This window comes from Esox lucius, chromosome 8 (assembly GCF_011004845.1).
Source record: "Esox lucius isolate fEsoLuc1 chromosome 8, fEsoLuc1.pri, whole genome shotgun sequence".
NCBI classification, from domain to species: Eukaryota; Metazoa; Chordata; class Actinopteri; order Esociformes; family Esocidae; genus Esox; species Esox lucius.
The window spans coordinates 27,679,253-27,693,435 of NC_047576.1; the positions used below are offsets into that span (position 1 = coordinate 27,679,253).

At 39.2% G+C, this 14,183-nt stretch overlaps 2 protein-coding genes across 9 annotated transcripts in view; one reads left to right on the forward strand and one right to left on the reverse strand.

The window, feature by feature from the left end:
* Nucleotides 1-93: 93 nt before the first annotated feature.
* mcoln3b (mucolipin 3b) lies at nt 94-7,505 on the reverse strand. Of its 5 annotated transcripts, none has more exons than XM_010902108.4 (15): nt 7,369-7,505; nt 7,149-7,211; nt 5,389-5,609; nt 4,963-5,130; nt 2,960-3,113; nt 2,706-2,787; nt 2,360-2,456; nt 2,164-2,263; nt 1,929-2,041; nt 1,648-1,797; nt 1,322-1,423; nt 1,109-1,231; nt 822-1,028; nt 529-674; nt 94-356 (listed from the first exon to the last, which is right to left on the reverse strand). In XM_010902108.4, exons 3-15 carry the CDS (start codon nt 5,605-5,607, stop codon nt 281-283), a joined length of 1,737 nt encoding a protein of 578 aa, XP_010900410.2. In that variant the 5' UTR covers nt 5,608-5,609; nt 7,149-7,211; nt 7,369-7,505; the 3' UTR covers nt 94-280. The 5 variants fall into 5 exon arrangements, with proteins under 5 accessions (XP_010900410.2, XP_010900411.2, XP_012990541.2 ...); XM_010902109.4 differs by having other exon boundaries at nt 7,351-7,505; XM_013135087.3 differs by lacking the exon at nt 7,369-7,505 and having other exon boundaries at nt 7,149-7,342.
* A 70-nt stretch (nt 7,506-7,575) lies between these two features.
* Nucleotides 7,576-14,183, forward strand: part of wdr63 (WD repeat domain 63) — a 31,921-nt gene continuing 25,313 nt past the window's right edge. Inside the window, exons 1-5 of one of the 4 annotated variants that reach the window (XM_020049291.2) lie at nt 7,576-7,964; nt 8,490-8,574; nt 8,765-8,809; nt 11,220-11,404; nt 14,070-14,174. In XM_020049291.2, coding sequence (XP_019904850.2) covers nt 8,523-8,574; nt 8,765-8,809; nt 11,220-11,404; nt 14,070-14,174 — 387 coding nt within the window. In that variant the 5' untranslated portion in view covers nt 7,576-7,964; nt 8,490-8,522. Of the gene's footprint in view, nt 7,965-8,326; nt 8,343-8,489; nt 8,575-8,764; nt 8,810-11,219; nt 11,405-14,069; nt 14,175-14,183 lie in introns of those variants that run through there. The other 3 variants (XM_010902114.3, XM_020049293.2, XM_020049292.2) reach the window with 3 other exon arrangements.

Here is a 14,183-nt window from a genome sequence, read left to right on the forward strand (position 1 = left end):
AACACTTGCATTTGACCACATTCAAACTAACAACAGAGAATGGTACAATATACTGCATTAGGCTTTCTAAAAATAGATCTATGGAACAGTAACTTTCTTGCACCATTCATTTTATTGTTTCAATGTCTAACAATTCACTATACATTCACATTTTCACATTATTATTCATTATTAACAGTGTTCACATTGAGTCATCAGGTGGTCATTGACTTCTGTACATTAAATTCATTACAGGTCTGGACGTTGAGGACTGTTTCACTGGGGTGTTGAGGTTTCTTGACTAACTTCCAATGTCAGGAGACTGATCAAGGTCCGTTATGGAGTCAGAGCTCAGCCTTCCTCGACGGTCATTGCATCTGGTGGTGGGGGGGGGGTTAAGATTACGGTGGGGTCAGTTTTAATTCAAGTTAACTCTTAACATAGCTACAGTATATACTTGGCAAATTGAAATTGACCCCGGTTCTGTGGTGGCCCAAACATTTCACAGCTAAGCTTAGACCCCTGCGATGTCACTCGGTTTGATCTCACCTGGGGATGCAGGGGGTGCAGAAGGAGGACAAGGTGCAGGAACCGGACTCCCCCTCCACCCGGTAACGCCCCGAGGTGGGCAAGTCTTTGCACTCCGACACGAACGCGTGGAGCTCCGACACTGGAACCCAGTCCTGCTGCTGATGCTGCAAGAGAAATAAGGAGGATTTTTCGGGGAAGCAAGACATTCACCGCACGAGGCAGATCTGAAGGATAGGCTTAGAAATGGGTCACCGGTAGGATTAGGCTTAGGGTTTATGACTGTGTATAAAGTGCCTATGATGCCTCCTAACCTTGATGGTGTCGTAGGTGTCAGTGATGAGCGTGATGAAGAGGCTGAGGATCATGTAGATGAAGAGGGATACGAAGGTGTAGAGGTAGACTCTGCTGAACAGCCACACCAGGTAACTCTTCTGCTGCATGTGCTTGAAGGTGGGGAACATGTCATCTCCGTTGATCAGCGAGAACAGGCACTCCGATACCGTGTTCAGGGTGCGGAACTAACGGAACAATGGAGAAATTTTAGATTCTTTGCAAAAATAGATGAAGGATGTGGGTAAATCCCTGTTTAATATTCTACCTTCTCGTGGTAGGGCCCAAGCACGATCCAACCACAGAAACAGTAGCCCAGGTAGATGATTCCCGCACAACCGATAAACCGGACCACATTTGGGAAAGCTGCTCTCAGGGTTAGGATGAGAATCTAGGAATACCCAAATAAAAAAAACAAGTATTTTTCCTTGAACCTGATCCTGTGGCTTGTTAGGCATGACGTGTTCAATTAAGTTCTCACGTTGTACTTCTTGAAGTAACCCATATAGCGTATGACTCCGATCCAAACAAACATTGTGCCTGTCCCCAGAAAGATGCTGCAGACATCGTAATTGGTCAGAACCTAATGGTGAACAGAAGTACAGAGAAATAACACGATCACAGAAAATTCAACAAAGCATACACATAAAGACGTATTAAATACGCACATGTGTAACAATAGATACAATAGTATTTGTGAAGACCAACAAAGCATGCCACTTTTTCCCAGTTTACTATGTAAGAAAATTGGGTATCCACAAGTATAGTTAAACAAGTAGACACTTGGAGGTTTTACCAAAACATTACCTTTGTCTGGATTTCTATTTTCAGAATGGATCCGATGATGGAGAGAGTATCGCTGATAATGATGAGGATATACCAGCCATTCAGAAACTCCAGCCTATCTGACCAAGGAACCTGCTTACCATGTTGGACGTGACAGAAGTCTGTGTACTCCTGTCAAATTGCACAGTCAGTTTTACATAAAAAAAAAAAGGTTTACGCAGACCCAGACAGGCAGCTTTTGCCAAAGTATATGCATAACAAAGATAGTATACACTGAATAGATTACTCCTCAGTGGACTTACAAACTGCAGCTGTATCCCTTTGAGCACAGAGCGTGTGCAGAGCGTGAGTGAGGCGATGCAGGTTATAATGATGAGACAGTCAAACACGAGTGGGTAGTAGATATTCTTTGGCGCTGAGGGGAGAAAACAGCAGAACACTGACCCCTTCTGGTTGAAAATAATTACTGCAGGACTCCATCTATAAAACTGCATTTCATATTTATGGGAAATTACAACAATTACAGAGACAACTTACAAGCCCCGGTAACTTTCCAGTCTCTACATTCATTAATGTCAACGTCATTGTCAAGGTCTACTTTTATTCTGCCACTGTGAGCTTGGTTGTTGAAGGTGATCTGTTAACCACAGAAAGGGAAATGTGGAAACATACTATATGACTATTTAATGGTTAAGATGAAGTAGACAACCAGCCTGTAGTCATGATGACCTACTGAGACATCAAAATCATAACAGTTTGGCAGCTCTCGATGTCTGACCGTCTGGAGATTTATGGCCTTTAGAGTGAATTTGATTTTCACATTCAACAACCTGCAAGACAAAGACAAATACAGTAAGTAGCAAACCGCAGACATGTACACCAACCAACATTTAGGCCTGTGAGATCCAGCTATAAATATTATGGAATATGTTTCTTTCTAGAGTTGTCAAGCCACAAAGTTTAACGAAGAGCAAATCAACTGAAGGTTTTGTTCAAATGGATACAGTTATAATACTTGACAACACTATTTCTGGATGTTTTTGTAGATTTTCTTTTTTAAATGATTAAGGGCCTGATACCTATTGAAATGCACAACGAAATTCAACAGATCCTCTTCTATTGGTCTGTCCATGGGGAACACAGGAAAAATCTCAAGGCATTCTGTTGTGGAAAACAACCGTGTGAATTAAAACATTTCCGCGCTAAACATATCAGCATATTATATTTTTTTTAAAGACCACTCTGACAAAGTGATTAAATCATACCAACTGCAAATCACTAGTGAAAGCTAAATTGTAAATTACATTCAGTATGGAATACAGCATTAGCTTACCAGTTTCAATCTGTGCATCTATTTTAAAAGTCTCATTTGCTGGTGAAATGCTTCCATTCCTGTAGAATTCCTGGCACAAAGACAAAGGAGTATAGGTGTCCCCAATCTTCTCATACGCATGGTTGCCAACGGTGATGTTTCGGAGATGAGAATACTGCAATTAAGACAAAAACAACATCAGCAGTCATCCAAAACATGACTAAAACACACAGGATTATAAAACATTCTTTAAATAAATATTTTCTCCCAATTTTTTAATATTCAATTATGACCTTGCCGGTCAGTATGCAGCGTCAAGGATTTGAACCGCATTGACACAACTGTACTGCTAGGCAATGACTTCAGACCCTTTGTGCCAGTTTGGGCCCCCAATTTGAAAATCTTAAGTGAACTAGTTGAACACAGAATAGACTGGAGACAAAATGGAACATAATGATCATCATAACATAGGTACAGTGGTTATAAAAAAAAAAAGTCTACACACCCCTGTTAAAATGCCAGGTTTTTGTGATGTAAAAAAATGAGACAAAGATTAAAAAAAGAAAAAGTTCTGACATGATTTATGTGACCTATAATGTGAACAATTAAATTGAAAAACAAACAAATCTTCGAGGGGGGAAAAAGTAAATTTAAAACCTTACAATAAAAACCAGACATTGGGTAAGCATTACACTCCATAAACACAGTAATATCCAAAGCAAAGTAGCTAGGTACTGTTCTGGACAAAGTCCCTTAAAAGGAGTGAACAAGGGAAATTCCATGGAGGGGTCAGACTACTAATTTATAAATACATTATTATTAAACAAAAAATGCAATCAATCTACACATTTATGTTTTTTAAAATAAGTACATAAGAATTCACACTTAGTCACAGACTTTTCCTTCAATTTTTTACACTGAAAGATAAATCTACTGTTTGTCTTTCCCTCAATCCTGACCAGCCTCCCAGTCTCTGCCACTGAGAGGCATCCCTATAGTAGAAGGCCAAACAGTTCAATATCCTTGGATATTTTTCCTTACGCTTTCATCAGACCGCATGACATATCTTGCTCTAAGAAGCGGCTTCTGTCTGTCCACTCTACCACTTGTCCTTCTGGCAGGTTCTCCCATCTCTGCAGTGGAACGCTAAAGCTCTGTTAGAGTGGTGCCTGTTACCTGGCCACCTCTCTCACCAGGGACCTTCACCATTTCTTGCATCCAAGCTTTGGAGGATCAGCAGCCCAAACCACTAGACCACCCCAACCCACAAATGCCAATATAAAACAATTCTGCTTATTTAGTATTTAGACCCAAGGGATACTACAGACACCCCCATCAAAGTGTCATTTTGATTTTGTTCATCCATTCTGAAACATTAGAATCTGCTAGAACACAAGCTACTTTACACCTATAAAACTCCCCCAATGATTGACAGTAATGGTAGAACACAGTATCATAAACATTTAAGATGCTTGCTCAGACAGTGGCACAAGATTACCAAACAGTCAGGACAAGATTCGGAGTTCATTTCCAAGCAACAATAACTGATTACCATTTAAAAGGTTTACCATTGCAAAAGGAAAAACATCCTCAGAAATTATTTTTACATAAAAATATTTGGACACATGGATATTTGAGCTTAAGTCCATCTAAAACTATCGATAAAGGTGACCCAATTTAATAAATCACAAAAACAATTCTGCTTTGAAACCATTTATACAATAAGAAATGCAGATTCCTTACACGGAAAATGTCGGTAAAGAGAGAGGTGCACGTTCACATAAAATTGCACAAACAAAGATGATGATTAGAAATCAGTGGAGTGAAACTTGGGAGTGTCCAGCCTTTCATAAAAGTTGGAAATGTAGTCTGTCTTGGTCTTAACCATATGGGAGTGTGGTAACAACATAAAGATCAAAAAACCTATCTGAGGCAATGAATAGAAAGATTGATGTCCATTTACAAGCAATTTGAAGTACACCCCCTGTCCCCCGTATTAAATTCCAGACGTCATTTGTCCTTACCTTTTCAACTATGTAGTGGATGTGTTCATACACCTCATCCTGCCTGTATAAAGCGTAAGAGTCCCCACGGCCATCCACATAATCTTTGAGGAAGAGATGATTGAACGTCATGAGGTTCTCTTCTTTGAAGGTTACCACCATCTGATTACTCAGTCCAAATGACACCAACTGGGGAGAGAAAAGTTATTATAAACACAGAAGGTTCCAACAGTATAGTGAGTGGCTTATTTCACTATGAGAAAGTTGGTTACTACTTTCTAAATATTGGGATACTTCTGAAATGGTTTGAAAGCATGACACTTGTGTGATCAAGCAATGGCAGCGTCTGTCTGGATCCATGTAGGGTCTTTTTGGTTTGGATATAAAATAGTTTATAACTAAACACACACACAAAAAAAAATTAACAATCCCTTGATAGGTCAATACCTGAATGGTAATGACAGCAATCTTGATGATCTGGAGCATCAGTTTCCATGGTTTCCTTCCCCGTGCAACGTATTTCTCACAAGGGTTCATGAAGAAGTACTTAATCTTTCTCCTGAGGTTGTCTGAAATCTCCTGTTCCTGACGCTGCTGGTGGTCTGCCCAGGCTGTATGCCCGTTTGGCTCATACACAGAGGCATATGAACCACATGACTCCTCCATCTCTGGAGGAAGTACAAAAAGTATATTTTAACACAGAACTAATAATCACTGATCTAGTAAACACAACTCACTCTACAATTTGCATGCATTTTATTCCTACATACATATAGAAAGTGAAAATAAGTGTTCAGGAATGTGTGCAATTTCAGAGAAAATGAATAACTGAAATATATAATGTACGTAATGCATTTAGACCCTTTGTCATGACAATACAAATTGAGCTCAGATGCATTTAGTGTCCTTTGGTCATCCTTGAGATGTTTCTAGAACTTTAGCTGAGTTTAATTGATTGAAAATGATTAAGAAAGGCAAACGTGTCTATATAAGGTCCCACACAACAGAGCAAAAACCAAGCAATGAAGTCCAAGGAAATCTTTGTAGACTTCCAAGATATAAATGTGGGTGGTCTAAGCCAGACCAGATATGGGTTGGGTTAGGTTAGATAGATAGATAGATATATAAATTTCGGCATGGGTTATAGCATGGAAAGTACCCAGGAGCACAGTGGTCTCAATCATTGTGAATTGAAAGCTGTTTAGAACCATGAAGACTCTTCCTAGAGCTGGCCCTTCGGCAGACTAAGAAACCTGGCAAGAATCTCCACAGGGAGGTGACCAAGAATCCAACAGCCCCTGAGGGTGAAGACTCATATTTCAGCTAAACATTTATATGAAGCACACAGCCAAGACAATGCTGGAGTGGCTTGGAACAAGTCTATGAAATGTCCTTGAGTGGCCCAACCAGATCCTGGACTTGAACAACATTGAACATCTGTGGAAAGACCTGATCACAGTTCACCAACACTCCCCATCTAATGTGACAGAGTAAAATAAATTGGCAAATAATTCAGAAAACTTAACTTCCTAATGGAAATCGGAATTTCTCCTTTCTAAGCTTCAGACACAAAACTGCTCTCAACAGGCCAATAGACATTGATTGACAAAACAGATGAACTTCAATGAAATTGTGATATTTTATTCAAATATTTGTTTCTGAATGTATTTAAGGTATGAATACCTTTTCAATCAAGATGTCTGTGGTTTAGATTTTTAATGAATCTCTGAAAATGAGTTTAGTTCTTTTCATACTGTCTAGATACCAAATTAATTTTAATTTAAGGCAACAAAATAAAACGTTCTAAGGGTATGTAGACAGTGCACTGTAACAGGCATTGCTTTTATTTCTGCAGCGTATAAGGATGTTTTGTAATAGTAGCCCATCAACAATTCTTTCTTTTCTGCGTTTGTAATCAATCATTAATTCGTACGTGATGTAAGCGAAAAAATGGCACAACAGATCAGGTGCGTTCGCTCTCTTACCTGAGCTTTGACCCGAGCGGTGCTGTTTAACAAACTGCATCTCACATTCCGAAACATGATCACTTTCCAACATTGCGCTCAAAAACATAAAAACAACAGACTAAACATGTAACATAGATGGGATCGAGCTAAAAATGTGGTTACCTAACTACCCCATGCCGAAATAGACCAACAGAACCCCTGGAACAGTTGACAGACAGACAGTCGTGATAGGCTACTTACCGCCTGCTTTTGTGTGTTGGCTAATTGGCTATTTTCTAGATCAGTTGATTGGAGATCAGTCACCTTTTCGTTTAAAAAAGAGATTAAAAAGAATCTCAATATATAGAAAATTAGAGTCTAGTTGCCTTAAGTCTACACAACTACTGTATATAAAATTATAAAGTCAATAAAAATAACATATATTTTTTCAAAAAATTAGCACATTTTATTGTAGGCATACTATTCTTGTAGTCTGAATAAATATTCCTCATTTTTTTCCAGTGAAGAGGTAATGCTGAGGTGTGCCGTCGTGCCAACAGTCCATCAAAATAAGACCGACTCAAATAAAAAAGTGTCATTATAAGTCTGAATAAAAAGCCTGCGGAACCAACAGCAGGTGACTGTTGAGACGGATTTGTTAAAATGGGCGTGTATTAGTGGGAGGTTTAATTTCAAGTGTCTGCGGTTGGCTGTTCAATCTGTCCATCGGGAAATTAGCTCCAGTAACTAGTAGTAACCAAAAAGATGCCGGAAACCTGAAGCACAGCAGAACAACAAAACTTGTGAACATTTGTTTTTGGTTGCTGAGAATGGGGGATTCATTACTTGAAGGAACGGTAAATATAAAAGAAAGCTTTGTTTTTTAATTGAGAATATTGTTACAAAGCCATCAGCAAGATAACATCTAAACAATAGTGCTCAGTCAAACCTCGGGGCACGTTCCTTGGAGAGTGAGTAACAGTACGGTCTGTAGTTAGCTAACAGCGCAACCATGCTGGCAAATGTCTAAACCCACTCAACTTGCTGAAAAAGACCAAGTATGTCATTATTGGCAGTGTAAGTTCAGCTACATACTTTGTAAATCCTATCCGTTTTTCAGGCCTCATTTCAGTTTCATCAGTTTTGTGTCACCTACAAATTTGAATTTCTGTTAACTTTGCAAAATTGCGAGCATTTGCCACAAGATGTCACCACAGTACATGTTTTGGTGCAGCTCAAAGGCTGTAAGACAGAGGTGTCAAACCGGTTCCACGGAGGGCCGAGTGTCTGCAGGTTTTTGCTCTCTCCTTGTACTTGATTGGTTAATTAGGTCACTGATTGGTTAGTTTCTACCCTCACCTGGTTGTGTAGGTATGAACTAGGAACCAATTTATAGGAAAAACCAAAAACCTGCAGACACTCGGCCCTTTGTGGAACCGGTTCGACACCTGTGCTGTAAGATAACTATGAAGGGCTGTAATCAAAATTCAATTTGAATAGATTTTGTATATTTTTCGACACATCAGACAAAAATTGTTGGTTAGGTATCAGTTTGTTGCTGAACATTAACTATCAATACATTATAACTCTCATAATCCACAGTAAATATCTATATGAACTGGCCTTTCTGCAGTGATGTCCACAAAGAGAGCCAAGACCACAGCCAGTGTGGGCAGTAAAGGGAAAGGTGTGTGACCGCCATTTATAATCAGAATAACGTCTTAAGTACATTGGACTTTGTATCTTTCATTTCACCTCTCATGTATTCATCCCCTATCAATGATGGTAATGCACATGTAAATGAAATCACAGAGTACATGTTACATTTTTGCAATTATTATTAATGTTATAATCTTCTTCTAATTCAATGCACGTAGATCCAAAGGAGAGTGAGTCATCTGCAGGAAGTGTAGCTGTGCATGGTGAGATTTCTTGGCATAATGTATGTTAATGTATGTATTTTCCAGAATCTATCCGGTTCATTTGCTGAAGACTAGATTAAATGCATAAAGGATGGTGGCAGTTACTTAGGTCCCCTGGGTTTTAGGGGACCCCAACACAACCCATTTTATTTACCAAACGCGACTGAGATTCCAACTTATTGACAGTAAAAATAATACTTTAGCAATTTTTTTATTATGTCAGTCACTCAATTAAAACTTGAATCCATGCCAAATAAGTAAATGTGCCCTGGCTTAGACCACCCTAGGCCACTGATGAGTAGAGGAAGGACTGGGAGATTGTTTTTGTGCTGCAAGAGGCACATATCCTGGTGTACTTTGTTGGTGATTGCTGTGATGTTGTCCTCTAACCTGAGATTGTGTGAGATAATGATCCCTAAGAATTAGAATGATTCAGCCAAACTAATAGCAAAGCCCTGAACATCTGTCCGAAACCACTACCTCCACAGTGTTGTCTGTGTTGAGTTCCAGGTTATTCTGACAGCACCAGGCCGCCATCTGGTCCATCTCTATATGGTAGATGGACTCATTGCTTTCAGTGATGACGCTGAGTTGCATTAGTAGTTTGACCGATGCTTTGTTGGAGGTTGGAGATACAGCATTGGTGTAGAGTGAGTGTGAGAGGAGTAAGAGCCCACACACCACTGGGCCACTTTAAGCGCTGAGGTATAGAGATTTGTAAATGTGCGTTTGTAGTCCTTACATGTTGCATCCTATCGGTCAGGACTTCACTGATTGACTCATGGATGGACCTGGACACAATGAGCTGGGGGAGTTTCACCTGTTTTTAGATGATGGCTTATACAGCAGTATCCTTGTATAAGCCTTTCCATTAACGAGGTGATGGAAGAAGCAGTGGGGGCCCAGGTTATACAGTTATATAGTGTTGTCCAGAGTTGTCCCGATGGTTCTGTAGGAAAACGGTGAGTCAAGGGAGACATCAGTTGTGATTAGGTAGGACGGCGCTACGTTTTCATGATGACCAATGATGGAGCATAACTACTTCACTGAATAGGGAGTAATCACTGCTGCTGTGTTGATGGCTGTCCTGCCTGGCAAACTTGTGTCAGTTAACTTGAAGGAACCTACTTTTTTAGATGAATCTGAAATACTATTTCAGTCTGTAAGTGAAGATTGAAATGCATAAAAAAGGGTTTTGGAAGATCAGGAAAACAACAAAAATCATCAGACAGGAATGATGTACGCTCTGTTTTATTGGTGATGTTTTTCATCGCCCAGTCTGACTCTAGGTCAGTTATCCTCACTACAAGTTCTCTGCCATTTACATAATGTACTATATTGTTTTTTTTAAAAACAGCTTTTGCTGTGAAATATTAGACAGCTAGCTAGCCAAACAATTCCTCCTGCCAGCAGTACTGTGGCTTTGTTGGTTAAAAAACTGATACAGAGCTTTTGGGAAATATTCAGACCCATTCCCTTTCTCCACATTTTGTTGTGTTATTGACTTAATTTAAAATGGATTAAATATATTTTTTGCTATCAGTCGACACACAGTACCCCATAATGAGAAAGTGAAAACAAATTTTCAAAAATGTGTGCCAATTTATTGAAAAAGACAGCTGAAATATTTCATGTAAAATAGAATTCAGACCCTGTCACATGATACTCAAAATTGTGCTCAGACAAGTCTGTGAATGTCCTCGAGTGTCCCAGACAAAATCTGAACCCTATTGAACATCTGTTCGGAGACCTGAAAATTGCAGTTCACAGATGCTCCCCATCCAATGTGACAGAGTTTTAGAGGATCTATAACAAAGAACAGGAGAAATTGACCAAATCCATGTGTGGAAAGCTTGTAGAGGCAAACCCAAGAAGATGTGATTGCTGCCAAACGCTCTTCTACAGAGTACTGAATAAAGCATTTGTATACTTAAGTCCATAATATATATCATTTTTATATTTTCTGTGAATTGGCACAAATGTCTAAATATTTGTTTTGCCATTGAGGTGTTATATGTATAAAAAGTTATTAAAAAAATAGGTCTATAATAAAAATGTGGACGAAGGGAAGGGGTCTGAATAATATCCTAAGGCTTTATATATTTAATCAACAACTCAATGACTTACATTATTTTTATATTTAGAGCTCTCTATTAAGGCTTCATTATGGCGCAATGGAAACCATTTAATCTCTGTTACTGGGGCCAAGAAATGTTCATTGTTTGCAGTTTGTGATGATTGTATTTAGCTGTAGTTCCTTTTCTCGGGAGTGGGGGGTTTGCAACTGGGATTTGATGTAAGTTTTTGTTCATTAGGGCATTCCATAGATGAAAAAAAATATTGGACAGAAAGTGTGTTGCTGTTGAAGACACTTTGTAAACAGTCAAGCCCTTCTACACATCACATCAAGGTCACCCCGATGACATCTGTCCCTTGACGCTGACGTCAGCCACCCAGGAGCTGTTTGGGTGTCGCTACGATGGAGACGTCACCCGGGATAATCCATACAAGATCCTGAGAAAAGAAGACATTTTGCAGGACCTGAGAAACAGGGCGGCCGTGTCTGATTTCAGCCCTGTGAAGCAGCTGGTTCTGGTAGGCTGATCTTTGTGGCTGTTGTTTTTAAACGGATCGCACAGGCAATATCCCAGTTGCCAGGATGGTTGATGCACATATCGTATGTTTAAGTTGAGGGGGCTTTGAATTAAAAAACACATGTATGAGGACACAATACTTATTTATTCTTTTGGCTCTAATCTCCAAACATTTGGATTTGAAAGGAAACCGCAATTACTGTGAGGTGAAATATTGATTTTGAGCTTTTATTTGAGAGTATGTTTTGGTTTCAACATATAGAAATATTACTTCATATATATTGGTTTGGCCATATAGAAATGACAACACCTTTTTGTACAGTAAGGTCCCCCTTTTTCAGGTCACCAGAAGAATAGCAACAGTTGTCTTGACAGATGTCTGGTTAGTCAGGTGTGTTTTGTCACAGTTTGTGCAGTCATAAGATGTCAATGTCTAGTCTTGAATCTAGGCTTTGTGTTTGTCTTCAAAGTCTGTCTTAGACTGAAATAGTATGAGTCATAATCCCCATAAGACCTTGCGGCACAACTGGAAAAGTGTCTCTTTCAGTTTTTTCACCATTCATTTCTACCATAGATTCGCTTTAAATAAGGTCTGTGTTTCATGTAGGCTAACACCACCTGGCCATTTTCATAATGTGTAAATATCTATAGGAGAAGTTGATTTTTATACTGTCAAAAAAAAAGTTAAGAGATTTCATTTGTAAAGCTTATTGAAGCAAATTATGTTTACAAAGAATTCACGGTTGTCAAAATGCTTAACTGAACATGGGCCTTATTTGATTGGATCAATCAACCCAAAAAAGATTTAAAAAAGCAAATTGTAGATTCTTCAAAGTAACCACCCTTGATAACAGCTTTGCACGCTCTTTACATTCTCTCAACCAGCTTCATGAGGTAGTCATCTGGAATGATGATCACTATGATGAACTTAAGACCCAGAAATAACTCTGGTGTAAAGGATTAGTTCATTTGAGTTACCAGCCTCAGCGGTTAACTGCACTTCAGATTGCAGCCAAAAACATCACGAAGTTCAAGTAACAGACACATATTAACATCAACCTTTCAAAGGAGACAATGGGAATCAGGCCATTATGATTGCATTGCTGCAAAGCAACCACTACTGAAGGACATCAATAAGAAGAGACTTGCTTGGGCCAAGAAACATGAAAAATTTACATTAGAGTGGCAGAAAACATTTGAAAATGTTGGTTCCAACCACCACATCGTTGTTAGATGCAGAGTGGCTGAATGGATGATCTTCGCATGTGTGGTTCCCATTGTGAAGCATTGAGGACGAGGTGTGATGGTGTGGGGGTGCTTTGCTGGTGTCACTGTCTATGGTTTATTTAGTATTCAAGCACACTCAGCCAGCATGTCTACAGCAGCATTCTGCAGTGATACACCATCTAGGGCTGCAACAACTAATTGATAAAAATCAATAACTTCGAGAATAAAAATTGTTAGCCACGAATGTCACAATCAATTAGTTGGGTCTACACGAGAAGCAGTAAAAATGACATTGTGAAAGATAGCGCGTACGACCAAAACGTCAAAGGTATGGGACCACTTTACGTTGAATAATTCAATAAATAAAAGTTTGTTTGCAAAATATGCAAAGCAGAACTCTCATGACAAACAGAAAACACCTTGTTGCCTTGATGACAGAAAGTGAAGAGGGCTCAGCACAGTAAGTAAATATAACACAAATTAGTAATTCATTGTAGTTTGTATTCAGGTTTTTATTTGAGAAATAGCCTTGTTAACAAGGTTTTCACCAACAAATCGGTAATCTGCTTGAGCATGTTACGTTGTGTATAGTCGAGCAGTGTAGCTCCGGCTAGCTAACCATTCAATTTTCTTCAAGTCTTGGAAAATAACTACTGCCTACAGTGGTTTTAATGAAGGCATTGTAAAAGGATAAGAAAAACACTGAAATCCTTTATTTGTAATAAAACACTTGCATTCTGGGAATTATGCATTTTATTCTATCTGATTAATCAATTAGTCAGAGGAGTAATAAACAGATTAATTGAATATCGAAATAGTTAGTTGCAGCCCTAACGCCATCCCTTCTGGTTTGAGCATAGTGGGACTAATTTGTTTTGATCCCGGACAATGACCCAAAACATAACTCCAGGCTGTGTAAGGGCTATTTGACCAAGAACGAGACTAATGGTACAACTTTCAGATTATAGACCCAAAAATGAAAATACTTCAAATGGATATTTCTAGATAAGGACCCACCTCATCTAACTCCACGAAGCATCCGTCCCCTTTTTTTTTCTCTGGTATCACTTGACTACATCGTAGTCGGTTGTGGTGTGTGCTGTTTCCATGGCGACTTATGGGCTGTTGTTTTTCTGTAGCACCTTGTGACCACAACTCAGGTTCTGGCTGACCCAACCCCCCAGCCCCATTTAATAATCCTGTGCTAATACTGGTTAATGTTTTACTTACAATGGCACACATTTCTGCATTTGGAGTTAGTCTAGATAATAATTTTCACCACTTTGTCACTTAAAACGTTTAGAAAAGATATTCTGTATTTTTGCTCTTAATCAGTAGTTGTTCTTTAACTCCTGTGTGGTATGCAAACCTTCTAGTCTGAGTGTGTGCAATTCTTTGTGCACTCAATGACCTCTGTCCTGTGTGATGCAATGCAACAGGCCTACCCTGAGGATGAGCTCCTTCTGGTCTATGACAGGGACTTCATCTATGGATCCAGTTTCTACCTGGTTCTAACAGTGGAAGGAAAGGACAGGCACCTGATGGTAAGTCTG